Consider the following 21,939-nt stretch of genomic DNA (forward strand, 5'->3'; position numbering starts at 1 on the left):
ACAGGGCCCTGTATCCTATTCCAACATGTCTGGCTTTTATCTTGTAAGTGCTGGGCAATTTTATAAGAGTGCTAAACAAAGGTGACATGAGTACTATTCAAAATATAATATATTCTTGATGACTTTGGAATACTGGTATGATGACTGATGTTTATGCAGTGTACCTGGGGCTACTGGATATGAAGATTCGCCTTGGACCATGCAGCCTTGGACAGTCTTGCATCCCTGTTTTATTAGAGCAGGTCTGGGGGTGTACCACACAGGAAGGAGGAGCAAGGGCTCTTAGTGAATACATCAGTCCCAGAAGTTTTCTTTCTGTTTCTTTACCTGTGATCTGAAAGTCCAATTTGGCAGCCTTCAATTGAATTCCACACAAATAGTTGTGAGAAAAATAACAATAAACTTCATTAAATGGAAAGTCTAAATGCTTCTAATCAAGCATTAAACCTTTCATATTTTTCTCCCAAGATTTTTTTCTTTTATTATATCTAGCTTGTTCTCTGTTTTCTGAAACTTAAAATAGGACTCCTTCATGGGAGTTGGTGACTCATGCCTATAATCCTAGCTACTCAGGAGACAGAGATTAGGAGGATCATGGTTTGAAGCCAGCCCTGGGCAAATAGTTTCTAAGACTCTATTTCGAAAATACCCATCACAAAAGAGGGCTGGTAGAGTTGCACAAGTGGTAAGACAGCCTGCCTAGCAAGTGCGAGGTCCTGAGTTCAAACCCCAGTAATAAAAATAAAATAGGACTCCTGAAGGAGAGATAGTTTGGGCAATGAAAAATACTGACAAAATGCTGGGAGGCACTGTACTTTTACTGTAAATTCACAAAATAAATTGTCTTTAAAGCTGGTCTTTCCTGTTAGTGACTTCCTACCAAGTAATTTTGTCCTGTTGATGCAGTATTTCAAATCTCCTTATGGGACTTGGTGACCACATAATCTTGAATCTCATAGTTCATGCCCACACATGTGATATTGGGTTTGAAGTAGACAACCTGATACACAAATGTGATTTTTTCTGGGGACAGCACAGAGTTGCACATACACAAATCCTTAATCTCTTCCACACGGGGCTGACTTATCACACCTCTTTCCATAGGAGTACTTCTTCTGTCCCAGCATGATTTTGGGGTGAGCTCACAGAGAGTAACCCTGACTCAGAGCCTTCCTCACCAAAGGCTTCTCATTGATCATGAGCTTGGCAGTGCCTGAGTGGGCTCCAGGATGGCCCAGAGGTGCATTTAGGCAGGGAACTGCACCTAGAACTTGGAGAAAACTTGTCATCCCAATGACAAATTTGTATTCTCCAATTCTAGACTTACAATCATCATCTCATTGTTGTTGGTCTGGGTGTTATAGGAGTAAAGACTGCAGCCACAGGAAAGGTCAGTGTAACCACAAAGGTATACGGTGAAGTTCTGCAGGGGCTTCTTTAGCTATGTGGTAAAGCTCATGTGAGCATTACTATATTCTTCAGGAAAAATTAATATCTTCCCACTGGTGTCCATTAGGGAAAGAAAATAATAAAAATCTTCACCTAAAATGTGAACAGGAAATATTACAAATTTAATCTTGTTTTCAGCAACCTCTGGTCTTTCCTTTTCATGTTCTGCCCCTTTCAACTCCACCTACACTCTCACATATACTCATATACTCTTGACCTGGAAGCAAAAGCTTCCAGGAGGCATGTGATGATGAATACCTAAAGCAGTAGCTTCTCCATGTTCTCAGCCAGGGCATGAGGACAGCAGATGATGTCTATTCACCTTCTAAGTCAGTTGTGTAGAGACTCATATTCTTAAGCCTAGGCTATTAAGGCTTTATATGCACCTTGGGTGAAGTTGGGAGATAGAAAACACCAATACTAGCTGAGTTAATTTCCAGGACTCCCTCCTGGTTCTAGTGATCAGAGCTGCTGGTATAGAATGGATGACGAGGCCCTGGTCTGGAAAATCAATGGCAATTATTCATTAAACATAAGCAATTGTTGGAGCTCTAACTCCTGTGACCCAGATTTTGTTCTCAGGAAGAGAATGGGGTGAAGGACTGAGCTAGCCAAATCAGGAGGGCCTTGGTCTGCTCTTCCTTCTCTGATAGCCTTGTTCTTTGCCAGGATTTTCTGAGAGGTAAGGTCTCCCTGAGCTCAGGTGCAAGGCCTTCTGCTCTCTTCTGTCTCCAGGCATCTGAAGCAAAGCTCAATATCCATATTCTGTATGGTGATACTGTTTTAATAGTCATTTGTGTACACGTTCACTATATATTACTTTTGTAAATGTCTATTGTCTATTGTGTGTCATACAGTATGTCAGTTTTGCTTTCTTCACTTTCTTGATGGGTTATATGCAGTGATTTCCATCTCACTTATAGTTAAATGGTCAGGATTAGAATTATAATAACAACCTTCCTTATTTTTTCCAAATTTTCAACTGAAATTCCTTAAGCATAGGTATTATTCTATTTATCCTAATCCCTCATTCATGTTAAAATGCTCTGCATTTCAATGTGATTACTCCCCTCTGTCAGGACTTCACCACCTCCTCTTCATTTTACTTCCCAACTGCTTAATGGATTTTCCTGATCTAATAACTGCAACAATAATTTTCCCTCTATATTAGTCCTCAGTGATGGTCAGACCCTAATTTCTACTTTCTCAAAGCAGTTCCCCATATTGTAATTCTGTTGAAAATCTGAGTTAGAGTTGTGCCTTGTATAAAATGCAGACTTATTATCCTGGTATTTAAGGACATTCACATTTTCTTGTACTGTCTGTTGGTCTGTTCTTACTTCCTCCACAAATCTCATTGTACAATCAAACTCTCCTACTGGTGGATCCTCGTATATGCCCTATGTCTCTCTTTTTACTTACTTTGACCCATGCTTTATAATTGAAATAACTTTCAGACATATCTCTGCGTCTTAAAAGTCAATCTCACATGCTACCTGCTTCATGGAATCTCTCCTGATCTCCTAAGATGGGATGCTTCCATCTTCTGAATGACATTGTGGTGAAGTGCAAAGGCTTTGGAATCGGACAAACCTGGACTCCAAATCTAGCTCCCTCATTTTCACCATATGTAAACTTCAGCAAGAATTCAAATTTTCTTTTATTCAACATTTTATTAGCATAAATTAATCGTAGAAAGAGGTTACATTGTGATATTTACATACATGCTTATAATGAAGCATTCAAATGTTCTGAACCTATTGTTCCTCATGCATGAAACAGTAATATAACCACCCATATTTGTAGGGTTTTGGTGGCTAACAAATGCATAGTAAGTACTTTTAGCACAGTGCTTGGTACATAGTAGAAGCTTAAAATCATTATTATTATGACATGTTCTGGTAATTATAGTATTCTGTCTCATACCATCAGTATTTTTATATATACATCCTTTTATTTGTATACTGTATATAAAAGGGTGTTTTCTAAACACTCTTTCAAATGAAAACGTTCTTAAAATCTTATTATTCTCTTCTTTATCCCATCCATTGCCTAGCACTTTGCCTCATACATAAGTAAATATTTTGTTGAATTAAATAAGTAGCAGTGCAAATCTATCATCTGTCTATCTACCCATCAGTCTATCTATCTATCTATCTATCTATCTATCATCTATCATCTGTATTTTAAAAGTAAATAGACAAGAGAAAATCACTGAGTCAATCAATTTGATTTGCTCATTCAATGATTAATGAAAGATTTCTTATTTTTATTGTGATCTGTACACTTAACATGAAATCTACCTCTTTGGCAAATTTTAAGTGCTTAATAGGGCATTATTTACTATAGTAAAATGAGAGTGATAAACAGCAGATATCTAGGATATATTCATCTTTTGTAACTGAACTGAAAAGCCTGCTGAACAGGCTTATTTCTACCCATTCCTAGCCTATGTATGTCCACCACCATTTTACTCAATTTCTATAAGTCTATTTTAGATAATTCACGTGACTAAGATCATGACTGATTAATTTCATTTAGAGTAATGTCCTCTAGGTTTATCCATTCTTCACACATGGCAGAATTTTCTTTCTTTAAGACTGAATAATATATTTTTTTATATATCACATTTTCTTTATTCCATTCATCCTTTGAAAGACATTTATGGTGTGTCTATGTCTTGGCTGTTGTGAATGTTGCTGCTACAAACATGGAGTGTTATCATCTCTCTAGAATCCTGACTTCAATTATTTGGAAACATACCCCAAAATATTGCTGGATCATATGCTAGTTATATCTTCAACTTTTTGAGGAAACTTCCTACTGTTTTTCAAAGCTGCTGCAGCATTTTACATTCCCAACAACAATACACAAGGTTTCAAATTTCTCTCCTTCCACTCTAACACTTGTTATCTTTTGTGTTTTTGAAAATAGCAATTGTGACCTATTTGAAAATAGGTGATATCCTATTACAGTTTTGATTTGCATTTCCCTTATGATTAATGATAATGGAGCCCTGTCAAAATGGCAACAAAGCCAGCCTAAAGAGGATCCCAGTGACCAAATTGGGAATAAATTGAGCATCAATATAAATGAGAGTACTTATAGCCCATTGGATAAAATAGCAAATCATGAATATATGACAAAGATGAATAATTAATAAAAACATGATGAAGAATTGGGTATTTGCATAGTTTCATACTACCTTGCTGCAAAATATTTCTTAACATGGAAAAATGATGACTTCACAGCAGATAATCTTGGTTTATACTACCTCAGTAAAGTGACTAAACATAATTAGAAATAGGATAATTCAGAATCACGTGCATCTTGATAGCATGCAATGAAAAGTCACAGCATCACATAACATGAATCTAACCATGAGAAAACACCAAAATTTGGAGCATTCAACACTATAAGTGGCCTGTATCTTTGGAAGTGTCCAGGCAAAGAGGAAGAAGAATAATAACAGCAAGAAGAAACAATTCCAGATTAAAGGAGATTAACAAGGAAAATCAATAAATGCAAAGTTGAATTCTGAACTTAATTCTTTTATTATTAAGAATGAGATTGACGCATCTGGGAAAACTTGACTGTGATCTGATGTTTAGATGATAGTAAGGAGTTAAAATGTTAATTTCTTGGTTTTGGTGTGGGCTTTGTGGTCACATAGCAGAATGTCTTTGTCTGTAGGAAACAAACTCTTGGATGGTTCAAAAGTTAGTGCACTTTTATGCTTCCTGTAAGTTTGAGACAAATAAAGAAGTTTTGCCTGGGAAGATGGATGAGCCCTGGTCAAGGGAAAAGTAAGAGAAATTATTTGGGTCATGGAAAAAATTGGAGATGAGCACTTGCAGGGTTTATAAATGGACTTTTGTATTGGACAATTAGTCACTCTGAGGAGACTGACCTCTTTGGAAACTGCTCTTGATCAGGTGGTAAAAGGGAAGGTAATGAGAGGTAAGAAAAAGTAAAGTGAAGGGGCTTGTAAATCCTCTGTTCTTTCTGATCTGGAAGAAGTCATTCTTTCTCAGGACTTTTGGAAAAATAATCACAGTCATCTGGAATCAGAGAAAGTGCAGAGTTCTGTCTAGTTCAGGAGGAAAACACTGGAACTGTGATGTGGAAAAGTAAAATCTAAGTCTTATTTTCTGCCAGCAAGTGTTTAACGTGAGATGATGGTTCTTGCCTCAGTATCTTTAAAATTTGATTACATTATAATTTTCTTTTTCTTAGAAACATTCACTGATGGAATTAGGAGTAAAGGGCAAATTGTCTCTAACTTATTCTAATATAATTTAGAGTTAGAGATAAGGTAAATCAGGCAAAATGTAAGCAACTAGTGAATCTACAAAAACGGTGAAGCAAGGGTTTCTTGCGCTACACTTACAACTTTTCCATAAATTTGAAATTTTGTTAAGGTAAAAATGTAAATAAATGTTGGAGGACTAGGAATCAATGATGGCACTTCCTCTGTCACAAACAACAGCCACTACAAGCTTAGGACGGGAGAAAGGCAGAGTTCATGGAGATCAATAAAGATTAACGGAAGGATATATGAATTTGCTTCAGATAACTTCTAAAGTATTAAGCATTATTCAAAATATCAAAGTCACTATATACTCTTTTCCTAAGACTGAAGCAAGAGGTACAAGAAAATTTGAAGGTAATTCAAGAATTCATTATTCTGACTTCCATTGGAAAATTGTGGAGATTTTTCTTTTTGTCAACTATGGGATTATGCAGATTTTTTAATCATTGTGCTGGGTGGGGGTACATTGTAGCATTTACTAAGGTTCTTACACTGTATCAAACATATCATACTTGAATTCACCCCCTCCACTGCTCTTCTTCATCCTCCCTTTCCCCAATTCCTGGAACAGTTTCAACAGGTATCATTTTTACATTTACATACATGTGAATACATTATTTGCACCATATTTATCCTTCTACCCCTTTCCTTGCCACCTTCCCTCTCCCATCGGTATCAGCCAACCCCCACAGCCCCCACAGAACCTGTCCCACCCTCCTGTTTTCCAATTTTGTAGAAGAACAAACATAAAAGATAAAAAGAGAAACATGACTTTTTTGCTAGTTTGAGATAAAGATAGCTACAAAGGGAGTTTCCTTGTGTTGTTTCCATGCATGTATGTATTACAACCTAATTGGTTCATCTTTTCTAGTCCTCTTCACTCCTCCCTAGTCCACTTCCCATGGTGGCCCTGGCCAATTTAAGATTTCTATATTCATTCCTGTATAGTGATCACATCAACCACATTCAAGTTTTTGGTTTCCTTGCCCTATCTCTCCATGTGTGGTCTCCTGTTAGTGTGACCTGTGTCCCATATTATTGCTGCATTTGTTTAGGTTTATAATCTGCATATGAAGGAGAACATGTGACTTTTGACCTTCTGAGCCTGACTAACATCACTTAAGATGGTGTTCTCCAGTTCCATCCATTTACCTGTGAATGACTAAAATTTCATTCTTCCTGGTGGCTGAGTAAAATTCCATTGTTTATAAATACCCCATTTTTCTTAATTTATTTGTCAGTACTGGGGCATCTTGGCTGTTTCTATAGCTTAGCTATTGTGAATAATGCTGCAATAAACATGAGTGTGCAGTTGCTTTTGTTGTAACCTGACCCTCTGGAGTAACCTTAGTCGCATTGCTTTGGGTATATCCCTAGGGGTGGTATTGCTGGATTGTATGGTGGATCTATTTTTAGTTTTTTAGGGGAGCCTCCATATTGTTTTCCATAGTGGTTGTACTAGCTTACATTCCCAGCAGCAGTGTATGAGGATTCCTTTTTCCCCCACATCCCCACCAATATTTGCTGTTTGTGTTCTTTATGGTAGCTATTCTAACAGGAGTAAGGTGAAATCTTAGTGTGATTTTAATTTGCACTTCCTCTATGGCCAGGGATGGTGAGCATTTTTTTCATGTGTTTTCAGCCATTTGGACTTCTTCTTTTGAAAAAGTTTTGTTCAGTTCAGTTGCCCATTTCTTTATTGGATCATTGATTTTTGGGGAGTTTAGTTTTTTGAGCTCCCTGTATATTCTGGTTATTAGTCCCTTGTCTGATGTATAGCTACAAAGATTTTCTCCCATTCTGTGGGTGGCCTCTTCAACTTAGAGACCATTTCTTTTGTTGTGCAGAAGTTTTTAATTTCACATAGTCCTATTTGTTGATCCTTTATCTTAGTTGCTAAGCCGCTTGTGTTCTACAGAGGAAGTCTTTGCCTATGCCTATTGCTTCCAGTGTATTCCCTTCTCTTTCCTGTACTAACTTTAAGTTTTCAGGTCTGATACTAAGGTCCTTAATCCACTTTGAGCTGATACTTGTATAGGGTGACAGACATGGATCTAGTTTCAGTTTTCTACATGTAGATATCCAGTTTTCCCAGCAATGTTTATTGAAGATGCTGTCTTTTCTCCATTGTATGTTTTTGGTGCCTTTGTCAAAAATTAGGTGGGTGTAGCTGCATGGATTCATGTCCAGGTCCTCTATTCTGTTCCACTGGTCATCATATCTGTTTTTGTGCCAGTACCATGCTGTTTTTATTGCTATGCTGTGTAGTATAGTTTGAAGTCAGGTATTGTGATACCTCTAGCATTGCTCTTTTTGCTGAGTATTGCCTTGGCTATTCATGGTCTTTTGTGTTTCCAAATGAACTTTAGGGTTGATTTTTCAATCTCTGTGATGAATGCCATTGGAATTTTGATGGGAATTGCATTGAACATGTAGATTGCTTTTGGTAGTATAGCCATTTTTACTATGCTGATTCTGCCAATCCATGAGCATGGGAGATCTTTCTACCTTCTGTAGCCTTCTTTGATTTCTTTCTTCAGTGGTTTGTAGTTTTCCTTGTAGAGGTCATTCACATCCTTTGTTAAGGTATTTGATTTTTTGAGGCTATTGTAAATGGAATTGTTTTCTTATATTCTTTCTCAATCTGTTCATTGTTGGTGTATACAAAGGATACTGATTTTGGTAAGTTGATTTTTGTATCCTGTTACTTTGTTGAAGTGCTTTGTGGTGTCTAGGAGATTTAAGGACATTTAGTTTCCCTGGATAGCAATAGGTGCACTAATGATATGACCACTTGATTCACTTGATTATGATTCTCTTTTATGTGTGTGTGTACTAAATCAAAAAGTGAACCATCCTAGAGTGATGGGATGGTCTTGTGGTATAAGAAGGAATTAAAAATGTATAGAAATGTTCACCAATAGTTCAATGAATAAGTAATTAATATCCAGAACATACAAAGAGCTCAAAAAATTCAACACCAAAAAACCAAATAATCCAATTAATAAATGATCAAGTGAATTGAATAGACGGTTCTCAAAAGAAGTACAAATGACTAATAAATACATGAGAAAATGTTCACCATACTTAAATATAAAGGAAATGCAAATCAAAATTAAATTGAGATTTCATCCCATCCCAGAATAGCTATCATCAAGAGAATAAACAACAACAAATACTGGTGGGGATGTGGGGTGTGTGAAGAAGAAACCCTCATATACTGTTGGTGGGACCATACATTAGTGCAACCATTATGGAAGTCAGAATGGAGGTTTATTGAAAAACTAAAAATAGACCTATCTTATAACCTTGCCATAATACTCTTGGGCATATATCTGAAAGAATTGGCATATAAGAGAGATCCCTGTACACTCATGCTTATCTCAGTTCTCTTCAGAATACCAAACTGTAGAATCATCCTAGGTGTCCAATAACAGATGAATGTATATAGAAAATTTGGCATATATGTATACACACACAATGGAAAATTATTAATTCATAAAGAAGAATGAAATTATGTCATTTGCAGGAAAATGGATGGAACTGGAGATCATAATGTTGAGTGAGATAAACCAAGCTCAAAAACCCAAAGATCACATGTTTTTGCTCATATGTGGAACCTAGATCTAAAATGATAACAATGATAATAATAATAGTAATAATAGGACATGATTGTAGAAGGGGGACTGTCTGGGCACATCAATGGGAGGAGGAATGGGGAAAGAAGAGGGTACTGGGGGGTGAATAGGGTCATATATATATACTTACATAAAGATATGTATATATAATAAATTTATATATTTATAGTATATAAATATAAAATAATTGAACCCACCAATACTGTTTGAAAAAGGGAGAGAAAGGGTTAAGTGAATATAATAGAGGGATGAACTTATTCAAAATACACTGTATGCATCTATGTAATTATTACAGTAAAACCCCCTTGTATTATTAATGTACATTAATAAAAATGTTTATAAAAGTCTTCATACATTTCCATAACTTCCAGTAAGAAAAAGAGCAACAGCCAAAGGTCAAATGGAGAAATTAAAACATCACTCCTACACTGTCAGAAGTCTTGTGAAATATGGTGGGAGAGGAACTTGCATCATCCAAGGGGAGTTGGCATTATACAAAGACAGGAAAACACTAGATGCCAGGACCTGACACACCCACTGGAAAGTCTCTTAGGAGACTGCTAATACCATTAGCTACTGAGACTCAGGCTATGACTTTCTAAGGAACTCTATCCTGCTGAAATTGAATTTATTAACCAGTGGGTGTCCTTGAAAAATACTGATTTTTTTTTCTTACTCCGAAAGTATACTCTACCTTGGAAACACAATAGAGACTAATTCATTATTTTCTAAAGTTAACAATTCTTTCACCATATACATGATATCTTCTTCAGTAAAGTCCAGGATAAGGGAAAAAGAAAGCATCTGAGAGGCTGATTTCAGGAATCACAAAGCGCCAACACACCCCCCAGGACAATTAAAAATTCCCATTTTTAATAAAATCCCCAGGCACCTATTTGGAGTTTGACTCTATTGGTTCCCTTGAGATAGGAAATCTGAAGGAAATGATGCCCAGGAGGGCAGAGTAGACAACATGGCTTCTCCTCTGAGATTTGCCTCCTGATCTCTGAGCTCAGAGGAGCTCCTCCTCCTCCTCCTCCTCCTATGTGACCAGCTTTCAGAGCCAGGGGGACCACTGGGCAGGCCATATACCACTCTTTCTCTAAGTTGCAGTCCTATCTGGGGAGATGTAAGTGATTCACAGATTATAAAACCTTGAAGAGGCATGAGGGATTTTTGTTGTTGCTGTTTTTTGCTTTTTGTTTATTTTTTGTAGATGCTGTCAGAACAGAATTGAGAGGTGTTGAGAATACCTGTATGTCCTTCCTAACTCCAGCAGGCTCTCTAACACTCATTTTCTCATCCATCAAAGGCTGGGATCTGGAATTCTGGATGGGAAACATCACAGAAATGCCTATTGGGTTCAAGCTTAGGTGCATAATCTTGCAGATTCTCTCCCACATTTGTCTTTTGATCAAGTGTTTTTCTTCCTCTGGATTTTTCAGATAGCTATAATCACAAGTTTTAAAAGGGGTTACTTTATCCCATCCATGGCGTTTTAGATTGGCTTATGTCTCTGGAGAACAGGCCACAGGGTTTTATTTGTTTGTTTTCTGCAAGAGTCATTCATAAGTAACATTGATTTCCAGGAGATTAACCTAAATTAAAGATTTTTAAATTCTTTCCCTTTCTTTCACAGGTTCATTCAAATTTAAGAAATAGATATATGATTTCTTTTAAGTATTAATATATTTTGTAGTAGCTTCTTTCCATTTCTTTGCATCTTCAGAGTTTTCTATTTCCATTTTTCTTTTATTTGTGTACAGACTTCATGACTAAAACATTTGTTGTACCAGCTCTTCATTTTATTAGTCTCTTTCATTGTTCTTATTTTTCTAGGAAAATAATCTACAACCCTGTCCCTTCCCCCATCTTTCATCATTTATACTGTTTTCCTTTTCTTTGTTTTCCATTGACTTTTCAAAGATGGCTTCTCCTTGTTAAAGAGTAATATTAAAGATAATTTTAAAATGATATAAATGATTGGACATTTGCTATGTGCTAAGTGGTTGGAATGTGATTAGCTCATTTAACCCTGACAATGGATCAGTCCCATTGTTACCCTATTTACAGATGAGAGTGAAGGTTGACAAGTCTGAGTTTCTCAAGTTTTCATTTATTTAGGTGATTAAGATTGGAATTGATTTGAAAGACTTGATTCAAGAAATGACCTTGGAATCTACACAATAACAAGAAAAAGAGAGGACAGAAGTGATGGTAGTGTTGGTGCATAGAGATGATTTGCTTACATTGTGCCCTACTGTGATCTCTCAATCTGGACAGTAAACACTTAGCAGTGTCTAGACATTTAAAAAACCAGCTAATAAAGATCTGACACCTATTGACTACTCAGAACCTTGTGTCTTCTCGGCTCCAAAATCATTGCTTACTAAGGCAAAACTAGCTGAACTGACTTTTTGTTCTCTCTTACAGCATTTTCTTTCCCCTACCAAGGTTGCTCTAGATTCTCTGAAGAAGAGCTGAAAAGAAAAGCACAGCAGTTTACCACGTTATACTGCACAGAAGCATGCCTCATTGTTTGAGTCCCACTATAATCGTGGGCAGGCTGCTCTGTACCATTGGCAAACCACTCCAATTACATTGCAATGGGAATTCTAGATTCTTCATACTCTTCAGTCAACTAGTACTTATTGAATGCTTCTTTGAGTGCATTTTATGAAGGGTCCAGAAGACACAGAAGTGTTGGCATGTTTTTTGTCAGACCTTACAATCTAATTTGGGAAATAAAACTAACACAAAAGTGGTAATAGACAACATTGCAAGATAGCATGGACTAAACTACCAAATGTGGTGTGGGGATAAATTGAGTGGTGTGTTAGTAAATGTTTAACAGCCAGCTCTCAGGGAAAAAGTCCTGAGTTTCAGTGTTTGTTTATTTCTGAGATGGAGCTATTATGGATATTATTTATCCATAGTAGATTTCAGCCTACCAACATGAAATTACTGAATATGGAGCTGGGAAGTGATGAGTGCAATCTATGCTGGTAGGTGTTGCAAGCATGGTCTGGCACACCACTAGGTACAGGCTTTATGAAAGGATTGGAAGTGAGGAATGGGGTTGTTATGAGAAGACTTCATGGAAGTGATAGGCAATGATCTCGGTTTTGAAATATTTCTAAGAAACAATTAAAAATTAAAAATACATCTATTCTAGTTTGGTAGATTTAAAATTCTCTATTTTAGCCAAGAATGAGAACATGATTTCATTTGAAAGCTTTAAGTCAAGAATGTACTAGGAGTGGTGGGGATGTATTTCCAAGCACCAAGGATTTAGAATCTGGGTGGGCAGCAGGAAGAGAAGAACTTCCTAGGCAAGAAGAAAAATATGAACATAGATACAGATTTGGCAATGGGTATTGGAATGTTCCTAGACCCTGGGAAGAAGATGTAATGCAGAAGGTGAATTGATACTGTATGAATGGTCTGATAACACAGGACCCAACCAACCCAGCAAAGATGCATTTCCCAGGTAAAAAAACATGATATATAACTGATGTATTAAAGCTCAGACACATTCTGTTTAACCCTTTACTTTGCAGTTGAGGCCATAGAGACACAGAAACAAGGGATTTGTCCTAGACCTTATGTTTTAACATTGTCAGCCTCCAGATCAAATTCCAAATTTTCTGCATTCCAGATAATTCCAATGTTTCTTAAATTATAATTAGGCTACCCAAAGAATTGTAAGTCTAGGAATGACAGGTTTGCAGGACTAAAATCATGTGTGTGTGTGTGTGTGTGTGTGTGTGTGTGTGTGAGAGAGAGAGAGAGGAGTTTTGATAAATTTATAGACCTATATTATCACCACCACAATCAAGAGCTTTTCCCTCATCCCCAAAACCTCCCCTGTGTTTTCTTCTGGTCAGTTCCTTAGCAATTCTGGCAAATGCAGATCTGTTTCTAGCAGTATAGATTAAATTTTCTATAGTTTTCAACAGATGGAATTATACTGTATTAACTCTTTTGTGAATAACTTCTTTCATTCAGCATAACAACTTTAAGATTCAGACATGTTGTTGTTTGAATTAATTTGTTCTTTTCATTGCTAAGCAATATTTCATTATATGGATATATCATAATTTAGACATTTGAGCTGTTTGCAGTTTTTGGCAAGAAGCTTCTTTTTAGGAAGAAGCTGCTAGAAATGTCCGCATATAAATGTCTCTATGTGGACACATTTTCATTTCTCTTCTGTAAATACTTAGAAAAAAAATACTGTGTTAAGTATAGATTTAACTGTGTAAAAAGTTGTGACATTGTTCTACAAATTGGTTCTACCATTTTACATTTCCACCAGCAATATTTAAGACTCTAATTCCTTCACTTCTTTACAATGTTAGGTGTTGTTAGGTTTTTAATTTTAGTCATTAAGAGTGGATGTGTAGTGGTGTCTCATTGTGGTTTTATTTTAGATCTCTCTGATGGCTAATCATGTTGAAAACTCTTTTGTGTGATTATTATTTCTATATATTCTTTTGGAAATGTTTATTTAAATATTTTTCCTATTGAAAACCATGTCTTACATTGCAAAAATTCTTTATACATCCTAAATAGAATTTTAGATATATGTATTGTGAATATTTTGTCCTAGGCTGTGACTTGTCTTTTTTCTAACTATGTCTTTTGAAGAGTGGAAGCTTTTAATGTTGACAAGGTTCAATTTGTGATATTGTTTTATATGATTTATGTTTTTGGTATCCTTTGAATTCTTTGCTATCCTTTGATTATAGCAAGGTCATGAAAATTTCATCTATTTTTGCTTAGAATTTTAAAAGTTTTATCTTTTGTATGTATCTGTGATTCATTTTGATTTATTTTGTGTGTTTATGTGTCATGGGGTGAAATTTGAGGTTTAATTTTTCTCCACATAGATACTTATTTGTTCCAGCAACAGTTGTAGAAAATACTATCATTGAGATCGTTTGGCACTTCATAAAATTTCAGTTGATCATACAAATGAGGTTCTATTTTTGCATGAAAAAATTTTGGAGGCATTGGGATTTGAACTCAAGACATCATACTTGCTAGTCAGGTGCTCTAACACTTGAGCCATTCTGCCAGCCTAAGGTTCTAGTTTTTGAGTCTGTATTTTGTTTCACTGTCTATCCTTGCACTGATCTCATACCATATTGATTACTACAGTCTTTAAGTGAAGTAAGGTGAGTCCTTTAATCTTGTACCTCTTTTTCAAAGTTGCTTTGGAGGCCGGAGGCATGGCTCAGGCTATAGAGCACCTGCCTTGTAAGCACAAAACCCTGAGTTCAGACCCTAGTACTACAAAAACCAAAAGTTGCTTTGATGTTCTTGATCATTTGCATTTACATATAAATTTTAGAGTGGAAATATGTTTTACTATCCTGGCTAGAGGTCTACATTTTATTTTTTTGTTTTGAGACAAACATGTAGCCCTATATAGCCTTATGTAGCCCTAGACTGACCTTAAATTCAAGATCCTTCCTGCTTCAACCTCCTGAGTGCTAGGATTACAGAAATGTGCCACCATGACCAACTGGTCATTGTTAAGCAGGTCATTGTAAATCTAGAAATTAGGACAGAAAGGAAATAAACTTAAAGAAAAAAGTCTACTGGGTGTGATGTAAAAGTAGATGTAGTTCCAAAATGGTGAGACTGGTTGACTAGAAAGATGTTATGAGGTCATTGAGGAAGACACAAAAGTTGGGAATGGTTGATGTTTAGTTTGTTTTCAAAAATATAAAATTTATTATGATTGCAAAACACACAAATAGAAAAGTCAAGAGAGATAATTGGAAATATGTGAAAAAGACTGGTGATAGAAATAACAGAAAAAAATTGAGAGGGAGGACATGGAGAGAAAAAAGTAAGGGCCAAGGACTTATCAGAGTACAGTTTATGTAATCGTGGTATGGGTGGAATACAAAGATTTATGGAGAGTAACTAAATGAGTGGTAGGAAGACAGAGAAGTAATGTGGTATCATGGAAACCAAGGTTAGAGAGTGTTTCCATGAGGCAGGGGTCAGAAGTGTCAAATGAAGAAGAGAAGTATGAGAAAAAGAGGAGAATAGCCAAGTCTGACAGTTTCAAAAGTGGGGACTTCTGTAACATTTGAGCAAACAATTTCTTGGGTATAAACATGAACATGGTGAAGTCAGCTTGCAAGGAATTATGGAGGGTCTATTTCAGTAATTTCAGCGAATGACGAAATGACTGCTTTAGAGAACCACAAATCAGCTATGTGTTCTCCGTACAGTTATATATGAGTATGTATAGGCTTTCTTTTTAACAAAGGAGAATAGTGTGCTCAGCTTTCCATAATTAGATCAAATTGTCTGTTCACCAGATTTTAAAAACAGATGTCAGTTGGGCTCCAAACAGCTAATAGACTCCTTCCACCCATCTCAACTGTGGGGCTTATATTCCCTATTTATAGCTCAAGTTGTCTCAATCCTTTCCTATTACCATAGAAGCTAAGCAATGTTTTCTCAATCACAACTCTTTATTCTTGACTTAACTCAAAAGGACTACTGGAATCAGAGAGAAAGGATTTCTTTGGTGGACTCCAGTGATCAATTCCAGTGGCTTGACTATGGCAGAAGTTGTTTTGCAGTTGTTTTGTAGTCGCTTTTAGAGTGTTATGGCATGTCTGGTCCATATTACTTCTCTGAAATCAAGATTTTGCATTCAGAAATCAACTGAAACACTGTCTAAAGGTCTTTGGTGACCATGTCACAAAATTTAGCAATTATTATTCAAAGTGTATCTTCCTTGAACCCTTCATACTGCAACTTCATTTTGTCCACAAGTACTCATCTTTGTTGTTTTCTTGACATGTACTTTATTAGTGTTCCTTTTTATTAAGAGGGTTAAGTGGTAAATATCATTGTTGATTGGAAGAGAGTACTGCTTTCTCTTTACTGTCCCCTTTTGCTTCTAGACATCACTATATTGTCTGTGGAGGTGAACATGGACTCAGAAGTCTTCTCCCTGTACAGGAAACAGTTTGCTCTATGGTGATCATTAAGAATGTTCCTATGTATAATTACCAAAGAGGCATAAAAAAGTTTCTTTTTTCATGTGCAAGAACTCTAAATAAAGGAGGGAATTAGGCTCATTCAGTTCATCTATCAATAGTTCTTGTTTTGATGTTCAATTGTTGATGAGAAAATTCTCCTTGATGACTCCTTTTACTGGTTTCAGACACTGATATAGCAGAATACAGATGAAGAACTTCACAGAAGTGACTGAATTCATCTTTTTGGGATTCTCTAGCTTTGGAAAACATCAAATAACCCTCTTTGTAGTTTTCCTAACCATCTACATTTTTACTCTTGCTGGTAACATCATCATTGTGACTCTCACTTACAATGACCATCACCTCCACACTCCCATGTACTTCTTCCTCAGCATGCTGGCTAGTTCAGAGACTGTGTACACACTGGTCATTGTCCCACAAATGCTTTCCAATCTCATTTTTCATAACCAGCCCATATCCTTGGCAGGCTGTGCAACCCAAATGTTCTTTTTTGTCACCCTGGCCACTAACAACTGCTTCCTGCTCACAGCAATGGGCTATGACCGCTATGTGGCCATCTGTGAGCCCCTGAGGTACACAGTCATCATGAGCAAAGGAATGTGTGTCAAGTTAGTTTGTGGATCCTTTAGCACTGGTCTAGTTATGGCAGTTCTTCATGTGACAGCCATGTTCAATTTATCCTTCTGTGGTACAGTGGTGGATCATTTCTTCTGTGATATTTACCCAGTCATGAAACTTTCTTGCGATGATACCACTATCAATGAGATAATCAATTATGGTGTAAGTTCATTTGTGATTCTTGTACCGGTAGGCCTGATCTTCATTTCCTATGTCCTCATCATCTCTTCCATTTTTAAAATTGCCTCAGCTGATGGTCAGAAGAAGGCCTTTGCTACTTGTGCCTCCCATCTCACAGTGGTCCTTGTCCATTATGGCTGTGCCTCCATTGCTTACCTTAAGCCCAAGTCAGAAAATTCAGTAGAAAAAGATCTTCTTCTCTCTGTAACCTACACCATCATCACTCCTCTGCTGAATCTTGTCATTTACAGTCTGAGAAACAAGGAGGTCAAGGATGCCCTACACAGAGCTTTGGGTAGAATCACTTCTTAACAGATTGAGTCATTCTGTCAGGACAACTTTAGCTGAATGTAATATGTGTCTGCTCACAAACAAGCCACAATACACATGTTCATCAAATACAACATCTGCTGAGAAAAATGCCACAGATAGAAACGTTTTTCTTTTTCATGTTCTAGGGATGTCAGAAAACAGGGTTTCTGCTCTGATATTTTGTCACCATGTACAAAAAAAATTCCAAGATGGATTAAGTCTACTTGTTCTTGTGTTTAAAGATTTTGGCTTTGAAAACTCTTGGTCCCCTTTTACCTCAACTCTCTGGCCCTCAAATCCTTGACCTTGTCTGGTAAAGGGATGTGGAGAGGAAGCAAATGAAATATTAGTGGCTAGGATCTTAGGAAGATAAGCTGCAAAGACAACAGCTTTTATTTCTCTCTTCATGTATAGAAGAGAGGCTTTCTTTCTCAAGAGTTCTTTCTGTAAAAGTCATTTTAGAAAGGATTTTCTTAATTCTTATTAATTGAACACTAAAGAACTTTGCACAAAAGGTCCCTTCTTTCATTATTCCATCACATTTGTTCCTTAAGCAGCATCCATTTCTATGTATATTTCTATTCTGTAATCAAGACAAAAATCTCTGTTCTTCCCTAGAGGTTAAGCAGGGAACAGAACATATTGGTTGATTTTCTTTGTAACTACATTTTTATCCAAATACATTTTTATAACAATCTCCTCTTTTCAACACATGGAAGCTTTTTTGATTTTTTAATTCTAATATAGCAATTGCAGTGACATTGGAGTTGTTTTCTTAGGTATTGGTTGTGCTAATTCCAGAGTCCAAGATAAAATGCTATTAAATTCCATTCTTGCAGTAAACAGTGCAAACTTCGTGCTTCTCCAAGTACTTATTTATATTAAAATAAACATAGCAATGCTACATTATTTTGTATCCTCAAGGGGGAAAATTATGAGAATATTGTGTTTTGTGAATATTCCCACAAAAGTTTCTGTCTACTCTAAGTTGAAGCTGGGATATACTTTCTAAGAGATACAGACATGGACAAAATAGATTTCACATACACATGACAGACATTGTTATTTCATCCCTGGGTTAGCTCCTGTCCCTTATTTTCCAGTTTTATTTTTCTGTTTTGAGTCACAGAAATGAAACCGAGCACCTTTTAGGTTACCTATGATTTTCTCTGTAATACTGATCCCAATGTGAGAAGGTCCAAAGATGGAGGGTAAGGGCCCAGTTCACATGTCCCCTTATAGCAGGTTGTGTCAGTTGAATGACATAATAGTTCATATCAGTGTATTCTGGATTACTAGCTTCTGATATCCTTCTAGAAGAGGTGTTTCAATCTGAGGTTCATAGTTATCATGGTAAGTGTCAGAGGGCTTTTGAACTCTTTGAAATTATTCACTAAAATTTGAGTTCAAATATTAATGTATCTTTTTCATTACATTCTAAAAGAATTTGCTCTGATGTAAGTATTTTTCCCTCAAATCTAAGCAGAAATATGAAACAAGATCCAACTGCCCCCTTTTATAGACTATTTGCTTCCACATCTCCTTAGACTTTTTTGGAGAAGCATGCTTTCAACTTACCCATTTTTCCCTATATTGGCTTGTTTCTATTTTACTAAGTTAGAAAACACGTAAGATGTGGGTGGTTCTAAACTGAGAAGCTGAGGGATCATGGTCTTTATTGAGGGCTCCCATCTCTTCCCACCAGCCCATTTCCTAAATGTTTAAACAGTATTCCTGTCCCTCCCCACAACACATCATGATGAACAAATACTTCCTGGTGTTAATTGCTTACATCCTTTGCATGGCTTTTGACTCACTGGATGAGGCAGCTTGAGTGCAGCAGAGTGAGTGCGTAGGCCTGCGTGGTCAGAGATCATCCAGTGCTGAGTCAGCTGCAGATCCCCCCAGTGAGTCAAGAACAGTGATTCATTTTTGCTGCTGCCTCCTATAATCTTTTCATAATACCTATATTGCTGGCTAATTTGGGGGTTGTTTTCACCATCTTCATTGTTTTGATCACTAACACCATCATCCCTAACATCTCCCTTGACCCATATTCCTTTAATTTTCTTGTCTTGCACATTCCAAATACCTCTATTCACTTAGTGTTTTTTTTTTTTTTTTGCTCGGCTCCTTTGTTCATCGGAAAAATGCCTATCATATTTATACCATATTTATCTATTCAGTCAGTACTATGTGCCAAGAACTAGGGTTACAACTGTGACTAATGTAGAGACTCAGTTTCATGTTATTCACAGTTCAGTGGGGAAGGCAGACAAAATATCAAGAAGTAAAAAGAAAAATTGCTATAGTCACATGTACAGGATTGTTGCTTGGGGTCAGGGGTACTGTTCAAAGAAAAAGAACTAGTCAAGTCTATTGAGGTCAGAGGAGAATTTATAGAGCAATGGTATTTAATTAACTGTATGGTATTGGTTCAATTGATGTGTGGGAAGAATGACGGAGGGTGATCAAGGGAATGGGAAGAAGCCTGAGCAGAGGCACACAAGCCTGAAAAAGCCAGAAGTGTTGGGTAGGTGCTTTATTCAGCTCTATTTTCCCACTACCATGCTGACTGTTAACCTGACAAAAGTAGGTGCCTAATATATCTTAGGATGGAAAAAAATGTATGAACACCTATTTAGTGTAAGGTTTTGTCCAAGGATTTAAAAGTTTATTATAGATACGTCTTACCATATTCCCTCAGCATTCCCTATAGACTTCCCTAATCCAAAGTCAACTAGCAGAAAAAAATAACAGAGTAGAGGTGAAAATCCTGGGAGCACACTTGAAATTATTTTTCCCCATTGCAGAATTGCCTACTAGCATTTATTACTTGCTCTGTAAACTCGGTTGACTATTAATCACATATTTACAATAATAAGTCACAGAACTGCAATAAGGAAAGTTCTTCTTTTGAAGGAAACTGGATTAAAATATTGTAACCATAGTGAGGATGTTAATTTTGACAACCTTAAAAATGTTTGCTTCATATATAGAAAAATTGATAAATAAAACTGAGGGCTAAGATATTTCAAATTTCTTTTAGAAAAAATTGTAAATGACTATTATGGATCATAAAACATATTTTAGGGGTAGTACTGGGGCTTAAACCCAGGGCCTTAAGCTAGCTAGGCAGGCACTGTACCACTTGAGCCACTTTTTCTAGCCTTAAGGTGTTTTGTTTGTTTGGCAGCTTGTTTTGGGATTTGAACTCAGGGCTTTGCTCTTGCTAGGTAGGCAGGCACTTTACTCCTTGCTCCACATGTCCAGCCCTTAAAACTTTCACCATAAGAGCTTCACAGTGTAGGTAGGCTTTGTAGCTTCTAACCATAGAAGAAAATTTTATTTGATTTTTTTTGCATCCCATGATTGCAATGTGTGATTGATTAGAGGAATAAATAGCTGCAGCTCTCCCAACAGTAAGTATTAACAAATGCTTGGGAGAAGAAAGAGAAGAGAAGTGGGCAGGAGAGAGAAAATAAAGCCAAAGGCATACAGGTAGGAAGGACACACAGAACTTAACTTTTTAAAAAGACATACTTAAGTGGTGCAAAAACCATGTCAGTTTTGTTTCCGTTGCTGAAGTATGCACATATGTGAGTATAAGTTTGCTCATGTATGTGTGTGTATGCACACGTTGTTTCTGTGGAGAGGGAGCTAACATTTGATAGTTTTAGATGTGATGGTCATTGTGGCAAGAAGTGCTTTATTTGCATTATTTCATTTACATACACTATTACATAGTGAGTTCCACATTGGCCAGGGCTGATCAGTAAAGCCCATCTCAAAACAAAATCTGGATTTGAAGATTAAAATGAAAAATTTACTAAACTGTTTAACAATCACCTGGAGCTGGTATAATATAGTTGACAAACTTATTGATGGAGCAACAGAAATTATTAAACCTGAAGATCAGAAAATAATGAATAGTAAACAGTGAACAGTCCTAATGACTTGTGCAACAAATAAGAAACCAAATGTCCCTAATATTTCTATAGCTCTTCACAATTTACAAAGGTCTTTCACATCATGATTTTATTTGACTCATAGCACTTCTATAAGGTGAGGTAAGCACTCCTGTAGTGGTCCACTGCAGGATAGTTTAAATGACTTTCCCAAGGACACACAGATAATTAGAGACAGAAGTAGGACTAGAATAGAAGTTAGCCACAGTTACCTCAATTACATATCTCTTCATCTTAAATTTCATGCTTTCTATTTGTTATTTTACACATAATTTATTAATTCTCATCAGGGAATAAACTATGATGAATAAGTAAACTTTATTTTTCAGGTGTCAGAGCCTCATTTCTATCAGTATTGATAGACTTTTTCTCAAATGTCATAGTTCTTTCCCTGGATTTATAATAGTCTATTGATGCTCATGAATGTA

General features: G+C 36.5%; 1 protein-coding gene across 1 annotated transcript; it reads left to right on the top strand.

The window, feature by feature from the left end:
- The first annotated feature begins 140 nt into the window (after nucleotides 1-140).
- On the top strand, nucleotides 141-17,543 carry Or10j5 (olfactory receptor family 10 subfamily J member 5). Its single transcript, XM_020187612.2, has 4 exons — nucleotides 141-242; nucleotides 1,322-1,390; nucleotides 12,792-12,889; nucleotides 16,610-17,543. The coding sequence occupies exons 1-4, from the start codon at nucleotides 141-143 to the stop codon at nucleotides 17,541-17,543; spliced, it is 1,203 nt and encodes a 400-aa protein (XP_020043201.2).
- Nucleotides 17,544-21,939: the final 4,396 nt, after the last annotated feature.

The sequence above is a fragment of the Castor canadensis genome, chromosome 11 (genome assembly GCF_047511655.1).
Source record: "Castor canadensis chromosome 11, mCasCan1.hap1v2, whole genome shotgun sequence".
Classification (NCBI taxonomy): domain Eukaryota; kingdom Metazoa; phylum Chordata; class Mammalia; order Rodentia; family Castoridae; genus Castor; species Castor canadensis.